Here is a 19799-nt window from a genome sequence, read left to right as displayed (position 1 = left end):
TCTATCGCAATGTTGTTGGGGTAATTTATTTCATCACTTAAAAGAAAAAGCCCAAAGTTGGGGTGGCACCTGTGGCTCAGTGGGCAGGGTGCCGGCCCCATATACAAGGGTGGTGGGTTCAAACCCAGCCCCAGCCAAACTGCAACAAAAAAATAGCCAGGTGTTGTGGCGGGCACCTGTAGTTCCAGCTACTCGGGAGGCTGAGGTAAGAGAATCGCCTAAGCCCAGGAGTTGGAGGTTGCTGTGAGCTGTGTGACACCATGGCACTCTACCGAGGCGATAAAGTGAGACTCTGTCTCTATCAAAAAAAAAACAAAAACCAAAGTATTATGTAACAAACAAAATACCTGTGGGCCAAGTACAGCCCATAAGCAGATAGTTAATGCTTTTTTGTTTTATCAGTCTTTCACTGTCAATGTGGCTTTGCATTGTTTTAATTTTATCATACATTTCAAACCAATGACTGTTACATCTTTCTGGCGTATTCGGCTCATTTACTAATGTAAAACACCCTTCTTTGTCCCTGTTAGTGATTTTCATATCTTGAATTTTCTAATATTTTGTACATTGATATTTGTACATTTCCTTGTTAAAGAAGGTACACCTGGCCTATCTTTTTCAAGCTCTTATTTTCATTCTTCCTATACTATCTTAAATGTCCATTTTCTTTTTCTTTTCTTTCTTTGAGACAAGAGTCTTGCTCTCTTGCCCTGGCTGGAGTGCAGTGAGTGGCCCCGTAACTCATAGGAACCTCAATTCCTAGGCTCAAGTGATCCTCCTGCCTCCGCTTCCTGAGTAGCTGGGACTATAGGATGTACCACCACACCTGGCTAGTTTTTCTATTTTTAGTAGAGATGGGGTCACACAATTGTTCAGGCTGGTCTTGAACTCTAGACCTTGAGTGATCCTCCTGCCTCCACCTCACAGAGTGCTAGGATTACAGGCCCAGTCTCGAGCTATCACGCTGGGCCTTTGGTAGTTATTTTTAAGTAACATTCATTAGTCTTTAACTTGACTGAGTACTCCCCTATGGTTTACTCTTCTTTGACAGTTTCTTGCCACTTTCCCTGAGTGGAGACAACATATCAGGTCATTTTCATTCTAATGCTGTTGCCTTTCCTTTTTAAAGAAGAAAGTGACATTTACCCTGTCTCTAACAAAAGTCACTTCTCTCATTTATTTTCTCCATTTGTTCCCTTTAGGCATTTTGAGTTTGTAAGGCACTAACATAAAATTAGTGAGAAGTTTCTAGTTCTAGTTGATTAGCTTTATGGTACATTATCTTACCTAATAATACAAATGATATTCCCGATATTTTTGGAGCAAAATGGAATATTTGGTAAAGCTACTATAATATCAATCATCTGAAACAATAAAAAATTATCTACTAGAAAAAATCAATGCAAATTCATAGCATTTAATATTTACGCTTAACATATAATATTTAATATACAAAGTCTTAAAAGAAAACTACCTTTCAAAAGATGATTCAGGTCCACGGTGTCATGTAAGACTTTTTCTTTACATCTGGCATCTAAATTGGAATCTAACACTGAAGATGTGGAAGTGAGATTGGGCCCTTGTTTTTCTTTCCCTTTTTTGGCTGATTTCAAACATCTTGAATTATTTTTTAAATCCTCAACATCTTCATATACTTCTTCACTTGTATTTTCTTGCTTTTTAACTCTCATATTTTGATCATTTGATGCACCCAGTTCAAAAGACTGAACAGGGCTGATGTCTGGGGTTGATAAAGGGGTTACATCTGTCACGGTATCTTCAGATTCCTCAGTGTGGTCACCAAATTTTGGTTTAGGACTTGAAGGCTGTGTTTCTGTTGATTTTACTCCTGACATATTTTTATGTTTTGGCAGTAAGGGCATTATACCAGATACATGTTTCTTTGACGATGGACGGGAATCCAATATGCGTTTATTACATCCAGCATCTGAACAGTCTGTACCTGAACTTGAAGATGAGGAAGATAAAGAACAGGAAGAGGAACTAATTTTGGAATACTTTTTACTAATGCTTTTTTTAAAGTTATTAGCTGACTTGGGCCTCATATGGAGTTTTTTCCCATCATCACTGCTTTCCTCTTCATCTGTATGGTAATCATCCTCACCTTCTTTTACAATTTTGGGAATTCTATTTGGAATGTGTATTTTATGACCTATTGTAACATCATGCAATTTTTTTGATCTTGAAGGAGTTGTCAATGATAAAGAACTGGTTTGTGTGGTATCATTCTCTGCTGGGTGTTCTTCTAGGGAAATTTTTGCTTTTCTTTCATTTCCCTTCTCAGTAAGATAATTTTCCTTTGTTTGTATTCCAATTTTCAGTTGTACATTTTCTATGTCTTTATCTATTCTCTCATTAGGGTCATCTTCTTGCTTGCCAAAAACTGAGTTACTTTCACATTTCTTTGCTTCTTCAAAGTCACTGTCAAAGAAAGAATGATCTACTTCACCATCTGATATATCCTCAAATCGATCCATGATGGCAAAAATATACCTGAAAATGAATAAAGTGTAACTATCAGACAAAATACTTTTCATTTTCATATAGTACTTACATAATTTTCCCAAACTGAGAAGTTTGAGTAATATATGAGAAACATTATAAAACAAAACTAAAATCCTCAGTGAAGTGATGATGGGGCTTTTGGGGGTAATAGTAAGCAGTACCAATTATTTGAAATATAATTAAGTCTAATAGTAAGTTCACTAGAAAATAGATCATCAAGGCAAGGATATTACAAACATAGATAGCAAAGTAGAACCCTAAGGAAAATCTGACTTTTATAAATTAAGTATAGTAAAAATTTATAATAAGGACAGAGTTAAAACCTTGGAGGATCAGCAAAGCCAGTGCAAATACACATTATTCTATTGGAAATAGTGCAATGACGAGTGACAAACATCTGTATTTCAGTATTTGCTGTCTTTGTCCTATTCTGTTCCTTCACTGCAGTTAGTAAGGAAGAAGCAGAAAGGAAGAGATATATTAAAAGCAAAAGCTCCCCCTATTATCTTCTTGGCAGGCCAAACCCTAAGGCGGGCCAGGTACAGTGGCTCACACCTGTACCCCTAGCACTCTGGGAAGCTGAGTGCAAGGGACTGCTTAAGCTCAGGAGTTTGAGACCAGCCTAAGCAAGGGCAAGACCCCTTCTCTACTAAAAATAGAAAAATCAGGCAGGTGTGGTGGCAAGCCCTGGTAGTCTCAGCTACTCAGGAGGATAAGGAGAAGAGTATCACTCGAATCCAGCAGTTTGAGATTGTTGTGAGGTAGGCTAAACCCATGGCACTCTAGCCCAGGAGATAGAGCTCTGTGTCAAACAAACAGACAGACAAATAAACAAAAAGGCACATTTACGGGTTGCATAGATAGCTTGGAGACTTCTGAATTTTAATCACAAGTTGTGATATAACCATACAAAGAAGATAATAGGAAAGAGCATATATGTATCACTGTGTTAAAAGGGCTCTGGCATAAGAGATATTTCATAGCAGAAAGCCAACAGCTGCCAAAATAGAAAACCAAGGCATATTATTTACATGCAAGAAGTTAAATATTAGAAGAAATGGATAAAAATGGTTAAAGCAGTTGCTTCTATTGAGGTACAAGTACCATCATTTTTGCTATAGATCTTAAATTACTAGTAGACCTGTAAATTCATGTATGTTCTACAATGATTAGGGAAATTTAATATATTTTATAAGCTAACTGAAAATTCATCAAAATACACACGAATTTAAAAATTCTAACACATATAAGTAGATCTTAAAATCTGAGAAACAGGGCAGCGCCTGTGGCTCAGTGGGTAGGGCGCCGGACCCATATACTGAGGGTGATGGGTTCGAACCTGGTCCCACCAAACTGCAACAACAACAACAACAAATAGCCGAGCATTGTTGTGGGTGCCTATAGTCCCAGCTACTTGGGAGGCTGAGGCAAGAGAATCACCTAAGCCCAGGAGTTGGAGGTTGCTGTGAGCTATGACGCCACAGCACTCTACTGAGGGCAATAAAGTGAGACTCTGTCTCTAAAAAAAGAAAAAAAATTTGAGAAACAGAATATAAAATCTATGCCTAATAAATATTAAAATGCAAGATGTATTACTTTCCATATACTACTCTTCCTTTTACATTTTAAAAATCAGACTGGCAGCCTCCTTCCGAAATCCTTAAAACAAAGATACTTAGTAAGGTTTTTGTTTTTTTTTTTTTGTAGAGACAGAGTCTCACTGTACCGCCCTCGGGTAGAGTGCCGTGGCGTCACACGGCTCACAGCAACCTCTAACTCTTGGGCTTACGCGATTCTCTTGCCTCAGCCTCCCGAGCAGCTGGGACTACAGGCGCCCGCCACAACGCCCGGCTATTTTTTTGTTGCATTTTGGCCGGGGCTGGGTTTGAACCCGCCACCCTCGGCATATGGGGCCGGCGCCCTACTCACTGAGCCACAGGCGCCGCCCACCTAGTAAGGTTTTAGGCATCACATTTATCCACATAGAAATCAAAGCCAATTCTCTCAAGTAATTTATAAAAACTCAAACTTGCCTCTCTTTAATTTTTAAAGCCATTAAAAATTGATAAAACCTTTGAATCAGTAACTTCATTTCTGGAAATTTATCTTAAAAATACAATACTAGGGGTGGCGCCTGTGGCTCAGTGATTAGGGCGCTGGCCACATATACCGAGGGTGGAGGGTTTGAACCTGGCCCTGGCCAAACTGCAACAAAAAATAGTTGGGTGTTGTGGTGGGTGCCTGTGGTCCCAGCTACTTGGGAGGCTGAGACAAGAGAATTGCCTAAGCCCAGGGAGTTGGAGGTTGCTGTGAGCTGTGATGCCACAGTACTCTACCGAGGGTGACAAAGTAAGACTCTGTCTCTAAAAAAAAAGAGAATGTAATACTAGGCCAGGTAAGGTGGTTCACACCTGTAATCCTAGAGCTCTGGGAGGCTGAGGCAGGAGGATCCCTTGAGCTCAGGAGTTTGAGATCAGCTTGAGCAAAAGTGAGACCTTGTCTCTACTAAAAATAGAAAACACTAGCCAGGCATGTTCAGTGACGGAGTGAAACCTGGTCAAAAAAAAGAATATTAACACTAAAAAGAGGAAATGGTATTCATCACAACATTATTTATGTAATTATAATACAATATTACTTACAATATTGCAAAACCTGTATAGGGGCTGGGTGCAATGGCTCACACCTATCCTAGTACTCTGAGGTTGAGGTAGGAGGATCACTTGAGCTGTGGAGTTCAACAACAGCCTAAGCAAAGTGAGATACCATGTCTACTAAAAATAGGAAAATTAGCTGGGTGTTGTGGCAGGTGTCTGTAGTCCCAGCTACTCAGGAGGCTGAGGCAGGAGGATCACTTGAGCTCAGGAGTTTGAGGTTGCTGTGAGCTAGACTGACACAACAGCACTCTAGCCTGGGCAACAGAGGTGACATTGTCTCAAAAAGAATACAGACTTGAAGCTCACCTAGTGGCAAAAGTATGACTTGTAAACCAAAAAGAGTATGTTCTTAAATCATACTGGAATAGCAGGCTAAATCAAGTTGCATTATATTCTATTTGATCAAATGATGTCTTAAATGAAAACATTTACTACTGGGTCTATGATGAGGAATCTAGAATCTAAGTCATAATAAATAGTTTAGAGGACTAAGATTGCAATATGCAAAAACACTGTAGACTTTTTATTTGTTTCCAAGGTAGAGAAAGGCATTAACAGATGGAGTGCATAGGACAGCTGTTGAGTTGAACATAAGAACTGTCTGAAAATGGAAGGGGCTAAGATTCTGAGCCCCAAGTAACAAGAGCAAGGACTAGATGACCACTTGCTAGGATGCTGCTTTCCAAGGAGGTGGGTGATCTTTCTCAACCCCCAAGGAGGTCTTAATCCCAAAGTATCCATAAGCCAAAATATCACAGATATTTCTTTGAAATCCTTATTTTTCATAGCTAACCACTTCCTATCTTGCTTGTGAGGGGATCAGAATATGCCACTCCAAAAGACGCCATTTTGGCATAAGGATCATTTTGATTCTCTTAAGACAAAACCTAAGGAAGCAAGGCCCTAACTCTTTTCAATCCTATGAAGGCTGGGAGAGGTGAGGACACTGCAAAAGAAAAAAGTCTGAAGCTAGCAGATGTTGGTTTGTGAAATTAAGGAAAGAAATTTTCTCTATTTCTCTTTTTATTATTTTGAGACAGAGCCTCAAGCTGTGACCCTGGGTAGAGTGCCATGGCATCACTGCTCACAGCAACCTCCAACCCCTGGGCTCAAGCGATTCTCCTGCCTCCGCCTCCCAAGTAGTTGGGAATACAGGTGTCCACCACAACGCCCAGCTATTTTTCGGTTGCAGTCGTCATTTGGTGGGCAGGGCTAGATTTGAACCTGCCAGCTCAGGTGTATGTGGCTGGCACCTTAGCCATTTGAGCCACAGGTGCTGAGCCAATTTTCTCTATTTCTACTAAAATTAGTAAAATTTCTATTTCTACTAAAGTAGTAAACTTTTCTACTTTTATAACATAAAAGTCCAAGGTGATGCAGTAAAGTGTAATAAAGAGGCTGCAGCTAGTTATCTAAAAGATGTAGTTAGGAAAATTGCTGAAGGTAGAGCCACTAAACAACAGATCTTCAGTTTAGATGAAACAGCCTTCTACTGGAAGATAATGCCATTTACAACTTTCATAGATACAGAGAAGTTGTCAATGCCTGGCTTCAAAGGACAGGCTAATTCTCTTGTTAGGGGATAACACAGCTGGTGACTTAAAGTTGAAACCAAGGTTCATTTACCATCCTCCAAATCCTACCACACTTAAGAGTTACGCTAAATTTATCCAACAGTCTCATCCACACTAAGCATCCTTTTGATAACCTTTACTTCAAAGTTAGATTCAACTTACACTAGAGAATAAATAAGAACATGGTGGCTTAAGAAAGGAGTTAAGGTTCTCTTTCCAGCACAATGGAAAAGGATAAAATCCAAGAACAGTTCACCACACGATGCTCAATCCGGACACCTTCCCAGGAGTCACCTGCACATGCACACCTAAAATAAATCTGGCATTTTTGTAAAGTGTCACTTTGACACTTTAAAATGTCTTTTTATTGAGTTTATTTATTCAGAAATTACATTTCTGAAGTTAGATGATAAAACAGGGTCCCCATAAAATAATCCAACGAAGAGCAGGGAAACCTCAGCCCAAATTAAACACATTTCTTACAGGAACTCCAGGCGCAATTCGCGACCCCTTCCCGACCTCAGGAGACAGAAGAAGGTAAATGACAGCCCCTCGGCCCTCAGGTTCAAGTCCACAGAGGTGGGGAGCAGCCGTCACAGCCCTGCAGGTGTAGCCACACAACTCAACTTAGAGCCGGCCGGGACATCCGCACCACCCAGCACGCGTCCCGGGAATAGGACCGACCGTTTCCGCCCCGGCCCCCGACACCAGCCCGCAGCGGGCTCCGGCGCCTTTGTTGGAGTCACACCCCGCGGAGCAGGGAGGTGGCTAGGCAGAGGGCAGGGGGCCCCAGTGGGCTCCCCTCCCTGCGCCCAGCGCAGGCTTCGGTTATACCAACCCCGAGTGCTCGCCGCCGCCTGGGCTCCAGAGGAGGAAACGGATGCCGAACGCGAGGGAAGGTGGCAGACGCGCCGCGGGCGGGGACGCAGGAGCCGCTCGCGCGCAGATCACCTGGGAACCGAGGCGGCAACTAAAGTACACCACGCCCGCAGCGGTGGCTGAGGGAACCTGGCTTGCGCGCAAGCGCTAACGCGCTCCCGCAACTCTGCGCGAGAGCGCGCGTGCGCGGCCTGGCCACGCGGACTCGCGCTTCCGGAAGCGGAGAGAGCGGAAAAGGAAAGGCCGGGTAGTGCGGTGGGGGCGTCACAGAGCGGGCGGGCGCGGCGGGCGCTTGGGGGAAGCCGGCGGGGACAGGCATCGAGAGACGATCGCCCCAGCCCTTGGTTCCCGGGCGGTGTCGGTGCTTTATTGCCTCTTGGCTCGCTGTTGAAGGCAGCGCGAGTAGGTCTAGCGGTTACCGTAATGAGGAAAGCGCCTTTCACGATCTTGCAGTTCTTCTCTAAAAAGACGATAATATCTGTAGTCCCAGCTACTCGGGGAGGCTGAAGCAGGAGGATCGCTCGAGCCCAGGAGTGTGAGACTAGACGGGCAACATAGGGAGACTCGGGCTCTCAAACAAAGGAAGGAAGAAAAAAAAAAAAACAATAGTAAAAATGGACGGTGGCTGTGTCTTTGTGATATTTTATATTAGACAAGTTAGTTGATGACCAGTCCCAAATTACAGAGTTTGTTTTTTTTCTTTTTAATGTTTGACGGTGACGAGGGAATGAAGCAAATTAAATGACTCAGAGACAGAGCTTTAGGAGTAAACTCGGGGGGCCAATCGTCCCCCAATGTGGTAACAGGTGATGGTAATTAATTTTGAGTTTTTTTTTTTAAATTAACTACTTGTTAAGTTAAACTTATATGTCAGTGTTTTGTTATGTTTGCTTTTTTTTTTTTTTTGCAGTTTTTGGCCGGGGCCGGTTTGAACCCGCCACCTCCGGTATATGCGGCTAGCGCCCTACTCTTTTGAGCCACAGGCGCCATCCTATGTATTTTTTTAATCGCATTTTAAAAAACTAATCACAAATTTATATTATTTAAATAATTTATAAAATGAAGAGTAAGGAAAGTCTAAAAGTAGGATGTTAAAGTAGATCCCAATCAAACGAGTGCACAAGTTTTTTACGAAAGGCTGTTAGACCCCCTGGAAGTTTGTGGGCAGGCAGGCTGATGTCATGTCGTATTGAAAATTAGGGAGAAAGTTGTATGTTCTACTTATCTCCCTGAGAGACTTTTTTTTTTTTTTAATTGTGATATGGTGTTGTATAGTCTCTAGCATGTCTTGGACCTGTTTATGCCCTGCCTTTACAGAGTCCCCTCTTCAGTGACCTTTATCTAGAGTCTTACTGGGAGAAAGGTGAAGTTATGGTTGGAAAGTCCTTGTTTGTTACTATTAGGCTTTTGTTGTTGTTTAAGAGATTTTTGGTGTTTTTGATATTGTTTTGTGGTCTGTGTATACTTTTTTTAGCATTTACTTCAATCTCAGTTCCTTATGTCTTTCTTACCATTATTTAATTGATCTTTTAAACTATTATTTTATTAAAACTTAATATAAATGGTCATAGAAATACATCAAAACAATCTTTTCTCATTGTTCATCCCCATTGTCCTCCCACACAAATTCAGTTCCAACAACTAACCAGTTAGTTCTATGGTTCAGGGACTGGTAACTTGTTAAAAAGTCATGTGCCTGTTGCCAAATGAGGTGGGTAGTTACCAGTAAAAGAAAAATGATCTTTGCAGAGTATATTGAATGCAGTAATTTCCCGCCGTTGAACTATATAAGGTACATACATATTAGATGCAGTAGAATAAAAAGTGCCCACCCACTCTCCTGATCCCCAGGACATAGGACTCTGCTTCCTTAGTGGCAGACAGGATTTAGCTGGCATAATTAAGGATGAACATGGGAAGATAGCCTGGATTATCCAGTAGACCCAATAGGATCACAAGCAACCTTATGAAAGGGGAGACAAGTTCAAAATCAACAGCGGGAGCTGTGAGTTCACAAGCAAGAGGTTGCAGCAATGTGAGGAAGAGGCAACCAGCCAAGGAATGCAGGTAGCCTTTTGGAAGCTGAAAACAGGGAGAAAACAGATTCTCCCCTGAAGCATCAAGGAGCTCAAGCCTGTAAATACCTTGATTTTCCACTCCTGACCTCCAGAACTGTAAGACAATAAATCTGTGTTGTTTTAAACTACTAAGTCTAGTAATTTGTTATGGCAGCAGAAGCATGCCCAGATAGTAGATAATCAAGTGTTTATATGAAAGTGCAAGGAAAGTAAGTATGGCTTTAACCTTATCCTACGGAGTCTTAGCAAGGAATTATCGATTTTTGTTCCTTACAATGCATTTTTGTACTTGTTTTAGTTACCAAAAGTACAGAAAATTTATTCTCCGTTCTAAAGGAAAGGGTTTTACTTAATTCTGCTTGATAAAATGATGCTGGCACCACTGTTACCCTGTCCCTGGTCCCAGTTGTCCACCCTGTGGTCTCAAGTTTATTTCATACAGTAAAAATATGGTGTAATAAAACTAAAACCAAAAAAAAGACTGGGCCAGGTGCCTCAAGCCAGTGATCCTAGCACACTGGGATGCTGAGGCCAGAGGATCTCTTGAACTCAGGAGTTGGAGACCAGCCTGGGTAAGAGAATTCATCTCTACTGAAAATAGAAAAAATAGCCAGGCATGGTGGTGGGTGTGGGTAGTCTTCAGCTACTTGGGAGGCTGAGGCAGGAGGATTGCTGTGAGCTAGGCTGATGCCATGGCACTTTAGCCTGGGTGACAAAGTGACACTATGCCTATAAACCAAATAACAAAAAACAACAAAAGCAAGACAGGAATGTAGTAATTTATTTTGGTGTCATCACCTTGACTTGGTAAAGTCACATCTAGTAGGAGACACTCATCTCATTTTTGACCTGCATGGTTTAAGAGAATGAAGCGCCCCACAAATGCCAGTTAATAAAAAGACAAAAGATGCATCCGCAGCTTTATTGGAATCAGCTGTAATTGCCAGTGTTCATGTAGCATATTGGCATCTATCTTCTCAGCAAGCATTATGTGGATATTACCCGCTGGTAGAAGAGGCTATTTGCCTTTGAATCCCTATTTGGGACTCAAAACATCATTTGGACCACTTTCCTTTGCGTGGGTAATAGCACTTGTACTGAATAATTGGCAAATCATCATCATCATCATACAGAATCCAAGCCTAAGTATGACAGCAGCTGCGTACACACCGGCACCAAGCTGACATTTTGTCCTTTCCATAACTACCCTGTTTCCCCGAAAATAAGACAGTCTTATTTTAAGGTGTGCTCTCAAAGATGCGCTAGGTCTTATTTTCAGCGGACGTTTTATTTTCGGGGAAACAGGGTAGGAAACAACCGCAGGTTTCCTTACTCCTTCACGTGTGTCTGATTCTCTACCTGAGGCGCACGGTGGGGAATGGAAGATTGTTAAAGAGAAGCTGTTCCAAGTGCGGATCAGGAATGGTTGTCTATTTAACCTAAAGAGCAAGTGAAAGCACGTGTCTGTGGTGAGCGGAGAGCGAGAATTAAGGGATCACCTGAGCTCAAGTACTACAGATGCTTCCGACACCTGCGGCAAAATTTTCCATTAACAGTCAGTCTCGGGCTAGCAGGAGAGCGCGGGAAGCGTCGGTCCCCCGCCGCCCGTGACGCCCCGCCCCTCGCCGTGGGTGGGCCCCGCCCATCTGTCAGTCAGTCACCGCGACCGCTCTCCGCCCCCACCCGACCTACACCTCGGGGCCGCCCCCGCCTCGCGTCAGGCTTTGCCGGTTTCAGTCACAACACGGTCCGGGTACCTGGGCGTGCCCTGGTGGGCGCCGGGCCGCGGTGCCGGGGGAACGCTGAGAGCGGCCAGGCGGCGTCTTTTGGAGCCGTTCCTTCGCGGGCCGCCGGCTAGGGCATGAGCGCGGGTTCCCTCTGTCTCCGGAGCGGCGGCGGCGGGAGCGGCGAGGGGAGGAAGCGCCGCGCGGAGGCCACCGTCCAGGACAAGGCCGGGGGGCTGCAGGGCAGGAGATGTTCCTGTCCTTAGCGGCACAGGAAGCAGTATGCACCCCGATGCCACCCACAATAGCGGCGCCGGCCTCAGCCCCGCGCCGGCCTCTGGCGTCGGCAGTCCTCCTGTCCCGGGCTCCGGACCCGAGCGGCGGCCGGAGTCCCCGGGGGACGCGGAGGCGGTGGCGCCGAGGGCCCCAGGAGGCTGGAGCTGGCTGGCGCCAGCGGCCGGGGCCGCTCTGGCCGCCGTGGCCCTCTCCTTGCTGGGGCCCGCCCGCTGGGAGTCAGTGGCCGGCGCGGGGCCAGGCACTGTCCTGCTCCGGCTCAGCCTGCACCTGAGCGGCGCGGCGGCCGCCTTCCTCTTGGGTACCCTGTTCGCCCTCGTCTGCCGGAGCCCGCGAGCCCCGCCGCCCGACTTCGCCACCGCCTGGAGCCGGCTGGCGGCGACCATGGCCGCCCGCTGCCCGCTGGGGGTGAGTCTGAATCTCCCAGCTGCCGCGCTAGCCCGCGCGCGGCCTCTGCCCGCCCCCTATCCCCCCTCCTAGGGACCCGGCTGGCCGCGGCGTGTCCTGTCCCCGCCCGGCTCCCTTCGGCGAAACTGGAGTCCTAGAGCCTCGGGGCTGGCTGTGCGGGCTTGGCGGGCGGCTTCGGGCGCGGGATTTGCGGCGATGCGCGTTGTCGGGCTCCGCAGTTACTCGGCCACTATTGTCAATCCCAGACCTTCGATGTTGTGTAGTGGCAGGAAGGGGGACATAGCACTCGGAATCGGTCATTGGACCTGGTTCTTGGGGTGGTTCTTGATGGGAGGTAACTTTGAGAGCATCTGCAGTAAGAGAACTTGGTTAGGTCATCCCTCCCATCCCCGAGCCTGTGCGCACTTCCTGCCACACCGTGCTGCCCCCCACCATATTAACAAGTAGTAGTGTGGTTTGGGAAAGGGTGCCGGAAAGCACTGTAGTTTGCTACAGAAGGAAAGCTGTGGCTAGGGAATACAGGAAAGAACAGAATTTTATTTTATTTTCGTCTTTAATTTTAAAACAGAGTCTGGCTTGCCCCTGCTAGAGTACAGGGGCTTTAGGCTAGCTCACAGCAAACTCAAATTGCTGGGCTCAAGCCATCCTCCTGCCTCACCTTCCCCAGTAGCTGGGAGTACTTGCCATGACTCACGACTAGTTTTCTATTTTAGTAGAGACTGGGTCTCACTCTTACTCGGGCTGGTCTCAAACTCTTGAATTCAAGAGATCCTCCTGCCTCAGCCTCCTAGACTGTTGGGATTACAGGCCTGAGTCACCACACCTGGCCAAGAACTGTGTTTTAAGTGGGCTCTTTGATGTGCCAAGCCCACTACATTTTCTCTCTCCCAACTCCTTTGGAAGGAACTTTATTCTGTCCTAGCTGGACACTCGCTGTTTGAAGGATACCATCAGTAAACTGAAATTGCTGAGCCCTTGGAGGCAAGGAAATTGACTGTGGCTCAACCTCTTAAGGACTTTTGTCAGAGAGAGCATTGTGGTTAGGGTTTGCTTAGGATTTGACCTGCTTACTCTTGTAAAAAAAAAAAAAAAAAAAAGCATCACCTTCCACTAAAATTACTCCAAGTCTGTCAGTTCAGAATGCAGGGCTGAGATAATGGTGGGAGGGTTTTAGGTGAGGCCAGCATATTCACAGGTAAGGTGAATAAATAATTCAGTACATTAAGGCACAGGCAACTTCTGTTTTCACAAGTAATCCCCCAAAAGAGTAATGTTTACTTGTCTTAAAAATCTTTACTGTTGGGCGGGGTGCAGTGGCTCACGCCTGTAATCCCAGCACTCTGGGAGACTGAGGGGGTGGATTGGCTGAGCTCAGAGGTTCCAGACCAGCCTGAGCCAGAGCAAGACTTTGTCTCTAAAAATTAGCCAGGTGTTGTGGCGGGCGCCTGTAGTTCCAGCTACTTGAGAGGCTGAGGCAAGAGAATCATTTGAGCCCAAGGAGTTGGAGGTTGCTGTGAGCTATTATGCCATCTTTTTTTGTTGTTGTCATATTTAATTTAGCTAGAGTTGGTGAGCAGATATCTTTATTTATTTTTTGAGGCGGAGTCTCACCCTGTTACCCTGGGTAGAGTGCTATGGCGTTATGGCTCATAGCAACCTCGGACTCCTGGGCTGAAGGGATCCTCCTGCCTCAGCCTCCTGCCACCACACCCAGCTAGTTTTTCTATTTTTAGTAGAGTTGGGTCTCACTCTTCTTAGGCTGGTCTCCAACTGAGCTCAAGTGATCCAACTGCTTTCAGGTCCCAGACTGCTAGGATGTGAGCCACCACACCTGGCCTCTCTGTAAGATGTATTTTTCTTTTTGTGTTTTTTTTTTTTTTTTTTTGCAGTTACTTATCAGGACCCTGAGATTTTACTATTTGCTTTATTGATCTATAAAAGATGCCCCAATACTTGAGTCTTGTAAGAAGTTATAATTCATTCAGTCCATATTTTTATTTTTTTTTTTTTTTGTAGAGACAGAGTCTCACTTTATGGCCCTCAGTAGGGTGCCGTGGCCTCACACTGCTCACAGCAACCTCCAACGCCTGGGCTTAAGCGATTCTCTTGCCTCAGCCTCCGGAGTAGCTGGGACTACAGGCGCCCGCCACAACGCCCGGCTATTTTTTGGTTGCAGTTTGGCCGGGGCCGGGTTTGAACCCGCCACCCTCGGTATATGGGGCCGGCTCCCTACCGACTGAGCCACAGGCGCCGCCCTCAGTCCATATTTTTTAAGCATCTTGTATGAGCCAGGCACTAACTTACTATTCTGGAAGCTGGGGTTGAGTCAATAAGACAAGTAACTGTCCTGCTCTTGTGGTGGTCTAGGGAATAAATAGACACTTTGGGATGGTGATAAATGCTTCTGAAACAAAAAGGGATTAAGAGTTAAGTGATTAAGATAGACTAGTGGGTGGGGGAAGAGAGTATAAAGGGTGAGGTCAGGATCAGAATCCTGGTATTGCTGTCAACCTCTGAGGGCCTTGGAAGGCTCATATTATGGGTCACCACTCTATTTCCTAGAAAATGCATGACCTTGAATCTCCTAGCTCACTTGCTCCTGGGATAGCTAAAACTGAATTATCATCTCAGGGGTCCTCAAACGTTTTAAACAGGGGCCAGTTCACTGTCCCTCACATCGTTGAAGGACCAGACTACAGTTTTAAAAAAACTATGAACAAATTCCTATGCACACTGCACATATCTTATTTTGAAGTAAAAAAAAAAACAAAAACAAATACACCGCCTCATGTGGCCTGTGGGCCGTAGTTTGAAGACCCCTGACTAGATTCTAGAAAGATAGTTTGGTAGAGGAAAACTAGAGGAGTTAGAGAAAATAGTACTTTAAAGGCAATGGAAGGCTGGGCAAGATGGCTTACCCCCTGTAATCCTAGCAGTGTGGGAGGCCGAGGTAGGTAGATTGCTTGAGCTCGCAGGCTGGAGACCAGCCTAAGCCAGAGCGAGACCTCGTCTCTAAAAATAAGCCAGGCATTGTGGTGGATACCTATAGTTCCAGCTACTATGGAGGCTGAGGCAAGAGAATCGCTTGAGCCCAAGAGTTTGAAGTTGCTGGCTGAGCTGTGATGCCACGGCACTCTACCGAAGGCAACAAAGTGAGACTCTCAAAAAATAAGGGTTAGGTGCAGTGGCTCATGCGAATAGTCCTAGCACCCTGGGAGGCCAAAGTGGATTGCCTGAGCTCACAGGTTTAAGACCTACATGAGCAAGACCCTGTCTCTAAAAATAGCCAGGTGTTGTGGTGAGTGCCTGTAGTCCCAGCTACTCGTGAGGCTGAGATAAGATAATCACTTGAGCCCAAGAGTTTGAAGTTGCTCTATGACGCCAGAGTACTCTACCAAGGGTGACAAAAAATGAGACACTGTCTCAAATAAATAAAAGGCAATGGAGAAAAGAAAGCATGTTATTTGTATATTAACTAAAAATTTTAGGTAATAGAGGTGAAGTGTAATCTAAGGAAAATGACTGCTGATCACTCTTTTGAAACTTCTTATAATAGCTTTAAATAAGAAATAAGTACATTAGGAAATTGTTTCCTAAGTTTTGTATTATTAAGGATTGACATGCATGTTATTCACATATATTTCTTTCTTTGTAGTACTGACGCTTTTTACTCAGGCTTGCAGTTATGCTGTATTTCCAGTATTTTTGATGTTTTTAATGTTCTCTTTATGAATGAACGGTGGGAAGCATGAGCATGTGGTGTACTATAAAATATCTGCAGTCAGTTCTGTGGGGGTGGGAGCTGGATGACACGGGTCATCTGACATATGTGGAGGGGGAGGCTGTTCAGCAGCGTATGAAATGGAGCTTCGTAGAATAACAGTGATTACTACAGAAATTTGGATCCAACATGGAGAAAAGAATTCTTCTTACACATTTCGAATGATTCTAGAGTGAGCTACACATGTCAGACACTTTGTTCCATCCTTTCCGTTCATCTTTCCTTCCTTTTTTTCTTTTTTCCCCTTCTTGGCTTCTGTAGAGCAAAAAATGCATACACTATTAAAAGTAAGCAAGTAGAGAAGCCTGAGTTAGAAAGAAAGAGGTATGTTCATGTCTGGAGGTGTAGAAGTGCTTCTAAATGCCTCCCCTCCGAGTCAGAGGTTATCAATTCTAATCTCCCTGTGGTAACTACCTATACGATTGATACCTTTGCACCGGTAGTAAGAAGCTCAGGAAGTGTTTGCTGAAGATAACAAAGAAAATTATGTCTGTGGCCACTAAGTGCTTTTCTCCTCCAATTCATCTGGTAGTTATTAGGCATCTCCTGTGTGGGTAGATTTTAATTATACTTTCATAGAAGTCACTGATTAAAATGGTAAAAATAATTTTTATCTCACACAGAAATTTCATCCCAGACATTCAGGGGTATTTTCAGATACTTTGAGAAACTTTTGTGTAAGGTCAGAAGGCTGATGCTAACATCTTGACAGTTGATACCTGGGCTCCACTTTAGAGAAACTTGGACTCTGTTATAATTCAGCAGACTGGAGCTGTGATGCTGCGGGGCCTGTCTGTGCCTGGTGTGACAGTTATTAGTACAACTTTGCTGTGTAGACTGTCATACTGTGGTGTCCCTGTCCAAGGTTGCCCTTTGGCCTTCTGTCATCTGAGTCTGAGCTTCAGATTCACTAGCCACAGTTACTTGACCCCAGCACATGATCCAGCCAAGACAACAGCAGGAGTGAATCACTAGTTTAGAAAAATTTATTATCATCATCATATGACCAGCAATTCAAAGTGCATCTTCTCATAATGGAAAACAGGAAAATATTTCTTAAATTTTGCTGATAGGATATAAGAGAAATTGACTTCTTTGTCAGTTTTTCTGTCACATAACCTGTGGATGTTTCTCTTTTACACTGTAGATTACTAGATACTTCTTGATTTGTGTCCCATAAGTTCAAAAATAAATATGTTCTTGATAATGGTCATGTGATGAAAAAGAAAAAATATTTAAGCAATTGATGAGGCTTAAAGGGCTGATGAAAGTTGAATGTGAATGGGATACTAAAGGCCACTGCCATGTGAAGAAAACAATGAAAGACTTTGAAGTTTAGCCATAGAAGTTTAAGAAGTTCAAGAAGTTCATCAGATCTGATAAGCATTTAGTGGGCCAGTTGGGTGACTCACACCTGTAATCCCAGCATTCTGGGAAGTCAAAGTGGGAGCATCCCTTGAGCTCAGGAGTTTAAGACCAGCTTGAGTAAGAGCAAGATCCTATCTCTACTAAAAATAGAAAAACTAGCTGGCATGGTGGTAGGCACCTGTGGTCCCAGCTACTTGGGAGACTGAGGCAGCAATGTCTTGAGCCCAAGAGTTTGAGGTTGAGCTATGATGATGCCATAGCACTCTGCCCAGGGACAGAGCATGACTCTGTCTCAAAAACAAAGCATTTATGGCTGGGCGAGGTGGCTCATACCTGTAATCCTAGCACTCTGGGAGGACAAGGCAGGTGAATTGCCTCAGCTCAGGGGTTCGAGACCAGCCTGAGCCAGAGCAAGACCTTGTCTCTAAAAATAGCCAAGTGTTATGGTGGGCACCTGTAGTCCCAGCTACTTGGGAGGCTGAGGCAAGAGACTTAATTAAGCCCAAGAGTTTGAGGTTGCCGTGAGCTGTGATGCCACGGCACTCTACCCAGGGTGACAAAGTGAGACTGTTGTCACAAACAAACCAAAACAAGCATTTACTGAATATCTGCTGCCTACCTCATATTCTCATTACCATACCTAGGTAATTTTTTTACCTAGGTAGTTTCTAAGCTCCGGCACATGGTATGCTCTCAATAGATGGGTTTTAATGGGAACAATTTAAGTTATCAAACTGACATTTCTAGGTTTGAAATTTCAACCAATTTCCTAGAGAAGGGTCAGATCCTTGCAGTATGTGGCATTAAGAGCTCAGATGATTGCTTTCTGTAAGTGCATGGCCCTGATTTTGGTGCTGGGGAGCATTCTGAGGTACTGCCTATGCCTGTCTCTCAGGCTTAGTAGATTAGTCTGGCAGAGAAGACGGCCTGGGAGGCCAGATGCTTGTAGATCAGACAGTAATCACATTCACACAGCCATATGCTGCTCCAGTTGCCTTGGGTCAGACTGCTAGAATTCCTCAATGAGTTCTTTTACTAATACAAATGTTCTTTGAGTAAAACAAACTTAATTTAGCTAGTCAAGGGGGAAAGGGAAAGAAGCAGGATTTAGGGAGACTGTACACAGAGTCTTTGTGGCTTTCTTTTATCATGCTAATCTAATAAACTAATTCTCAGTCATTTGGTATTGGCATAGTATACAGTAGTTACTGTCTTGGAATATGTTTTTGCATTTTAAGTAGGGGATTTAGGTCGTGGTGGCTGTGAGGAGAGTATTTTGAGGAAGATGGTTTTTTGAATACTCCTTAAATCACAGGATCCTACCTATCTGGTATGAGGGTGGTTTTATTTTTTTTTTTTTTTGTAGAGACAGAGTCTTACTTTATGGCCCTCGGTAGAGTGCCATGGCCTCACACAGCTCACAGCAACCTCCAACTCCTGGGCTTAAGCGATTCTCTTGCCTCAGTCTCCCAAGTAGCTGGGGCTACAGGCACCCGCCACACACCCGGCTGTTTTTTGGTTGCAGTTTGTCTGGGGCCGGGTTTGAACCTGCCACCCTCAGTATATGGGGCTGGCACCTTACCGACTGAGCCACAGGCACCGCCCGAGGGTGGTTTTATTTTAAATTCGTACTGTTCATAGTTTTTTAATTTAATTTTTTCATAGACTGTATAATCACATAATTAAAAATGAAAGCATATGGAAAGGTATATGGTGAAAAAAAAAAAGGCCCTGTAGGCAGTCACTATTATTAATTGCTATTCAGGCTGGCACGTTGGCTCACGCCTGTAATCCTAGTACTCTGGGAGGCTGAGGCGGGTGGATTGCCTGAGCTCACAGGTTCCAGACCAGCCTGAGCAAGAGCCAGACCTTGTCTCTAAAGACAGCCGGCATTATGGTGGGCGCCTGTAGTCCCAACTACTTGGGAGGCTGAGGCAAGAGAATCATTTAAGCCCAAGATTTTGAGGTTGCTGTGAGCTGTGACGCCATGGCACTCTACCAAGGGTAACAAAGTGAGACTCAAAAAAATTGATATTCAATACACATGTAGTATATTCAAAGAAGAATTTTTTGATGCTATAATCTCATATATATGAACAAAGATTAGACATAAAAGAAAATCATTATTTGTATCTTCTGTTGTGAAGGAACTGTTCCTTGAGGTTATTAAACATAAGATGAAGTTGTATGTTCATAGTGATAACTTCAAAATGGGTTTTATACATGATTAAACCTGGGACATAAAATATGCTGATCAAAAACAAATGTGTTATTTTAATTTACCAAAACTGGTTAAAGGAAGCAATATGTACTTCATAGCTTCTTAAAACAAAACAAACAAAGCCTGAGAACTGTTTGAGACAGAGGTTTGAGTTGCCAGTGAATATGTGTGATGAATCAGAGCAACTAGGATTAGAAAGTGGTTTTGCCCAGATAGTGAATGTCTTCAAATGAGGAGGTGGGCTTGGATTTTAGTTTATCACACAAACTGTTGACATTTTCTGAGCATG

At 44.2% G+C, this 19799-nt stretch overlaps 2 protein-coding genes across 6 annotated transcripts in view; one reads left to right on the top strand and one right to left on the bottom strand.

Moving 5' to 3' along the window:
- CFAP97 (cilia and flagella associated protein 97) overlaps positions 1-7777 on the bottom strand; it is a 30124-nt gene extending 22347 nt beyond the window's left edge. For all 3 annotated transcript variants that reach the window (XM_053584518.1, XM_053584525.1, XM_053584533.1), the window contains exons 1-2: positions 7596-7777; positions 1475-2514 (exon numbers count right to left, since the gene is read on the bottom strand). In XM_053584518.1, the coding sequence (XP_053440493.1) occupies positions 1475-2498 (1024 nt within the window). In that variant the 5' untranslated portion in view covers positions 2499-2514; positions 7596-7777. The remainder of the gene's footprint in view (positions 1-1474; positions 2515-7595) is intronic.
- A 2708-nt stretch (positions 7778-10485) lies between these two features.
- SNX25 (sorting nexin 25) overlaps positions 10486-19799 on the top strand; it is a 96520-nt gene continuing 87206 nt past the window's right edge. For all 3 annotated transcript variants that reach the window (XM_053584510.1, XM_053584502.1, XM_053584493.1), the window contains exon 1: positions 10486-12140. In XM_053584510.1, coding sequence (XP_053440485.1) covers positions 11721-12140 — 420 coding nt within the window. In that variant the 5' untranslated portion in view covers positions 10486-11720. The remainder of the gene's footprint in view (positions 12141-19799) is intronic.

Source organism: Nycticebus coucang, chromosome 1, assembly GCF_027406575.1.
Source record: "Nycticebus coucang isolate mNycCou1 chromosome 1, mNycCou1.pri, whole genome shotgun sequence".
Classification (NCBI taxonomy): domain Eukaryota; kingdom Metazoa; phylum Chordata; class Mammalia; order Primates; family Lorisidae; genus Nycticebus; species Nycticebus coucang.
This window is presented reverse-complemented; position numbering and strand designations above follow the sequence as displayed.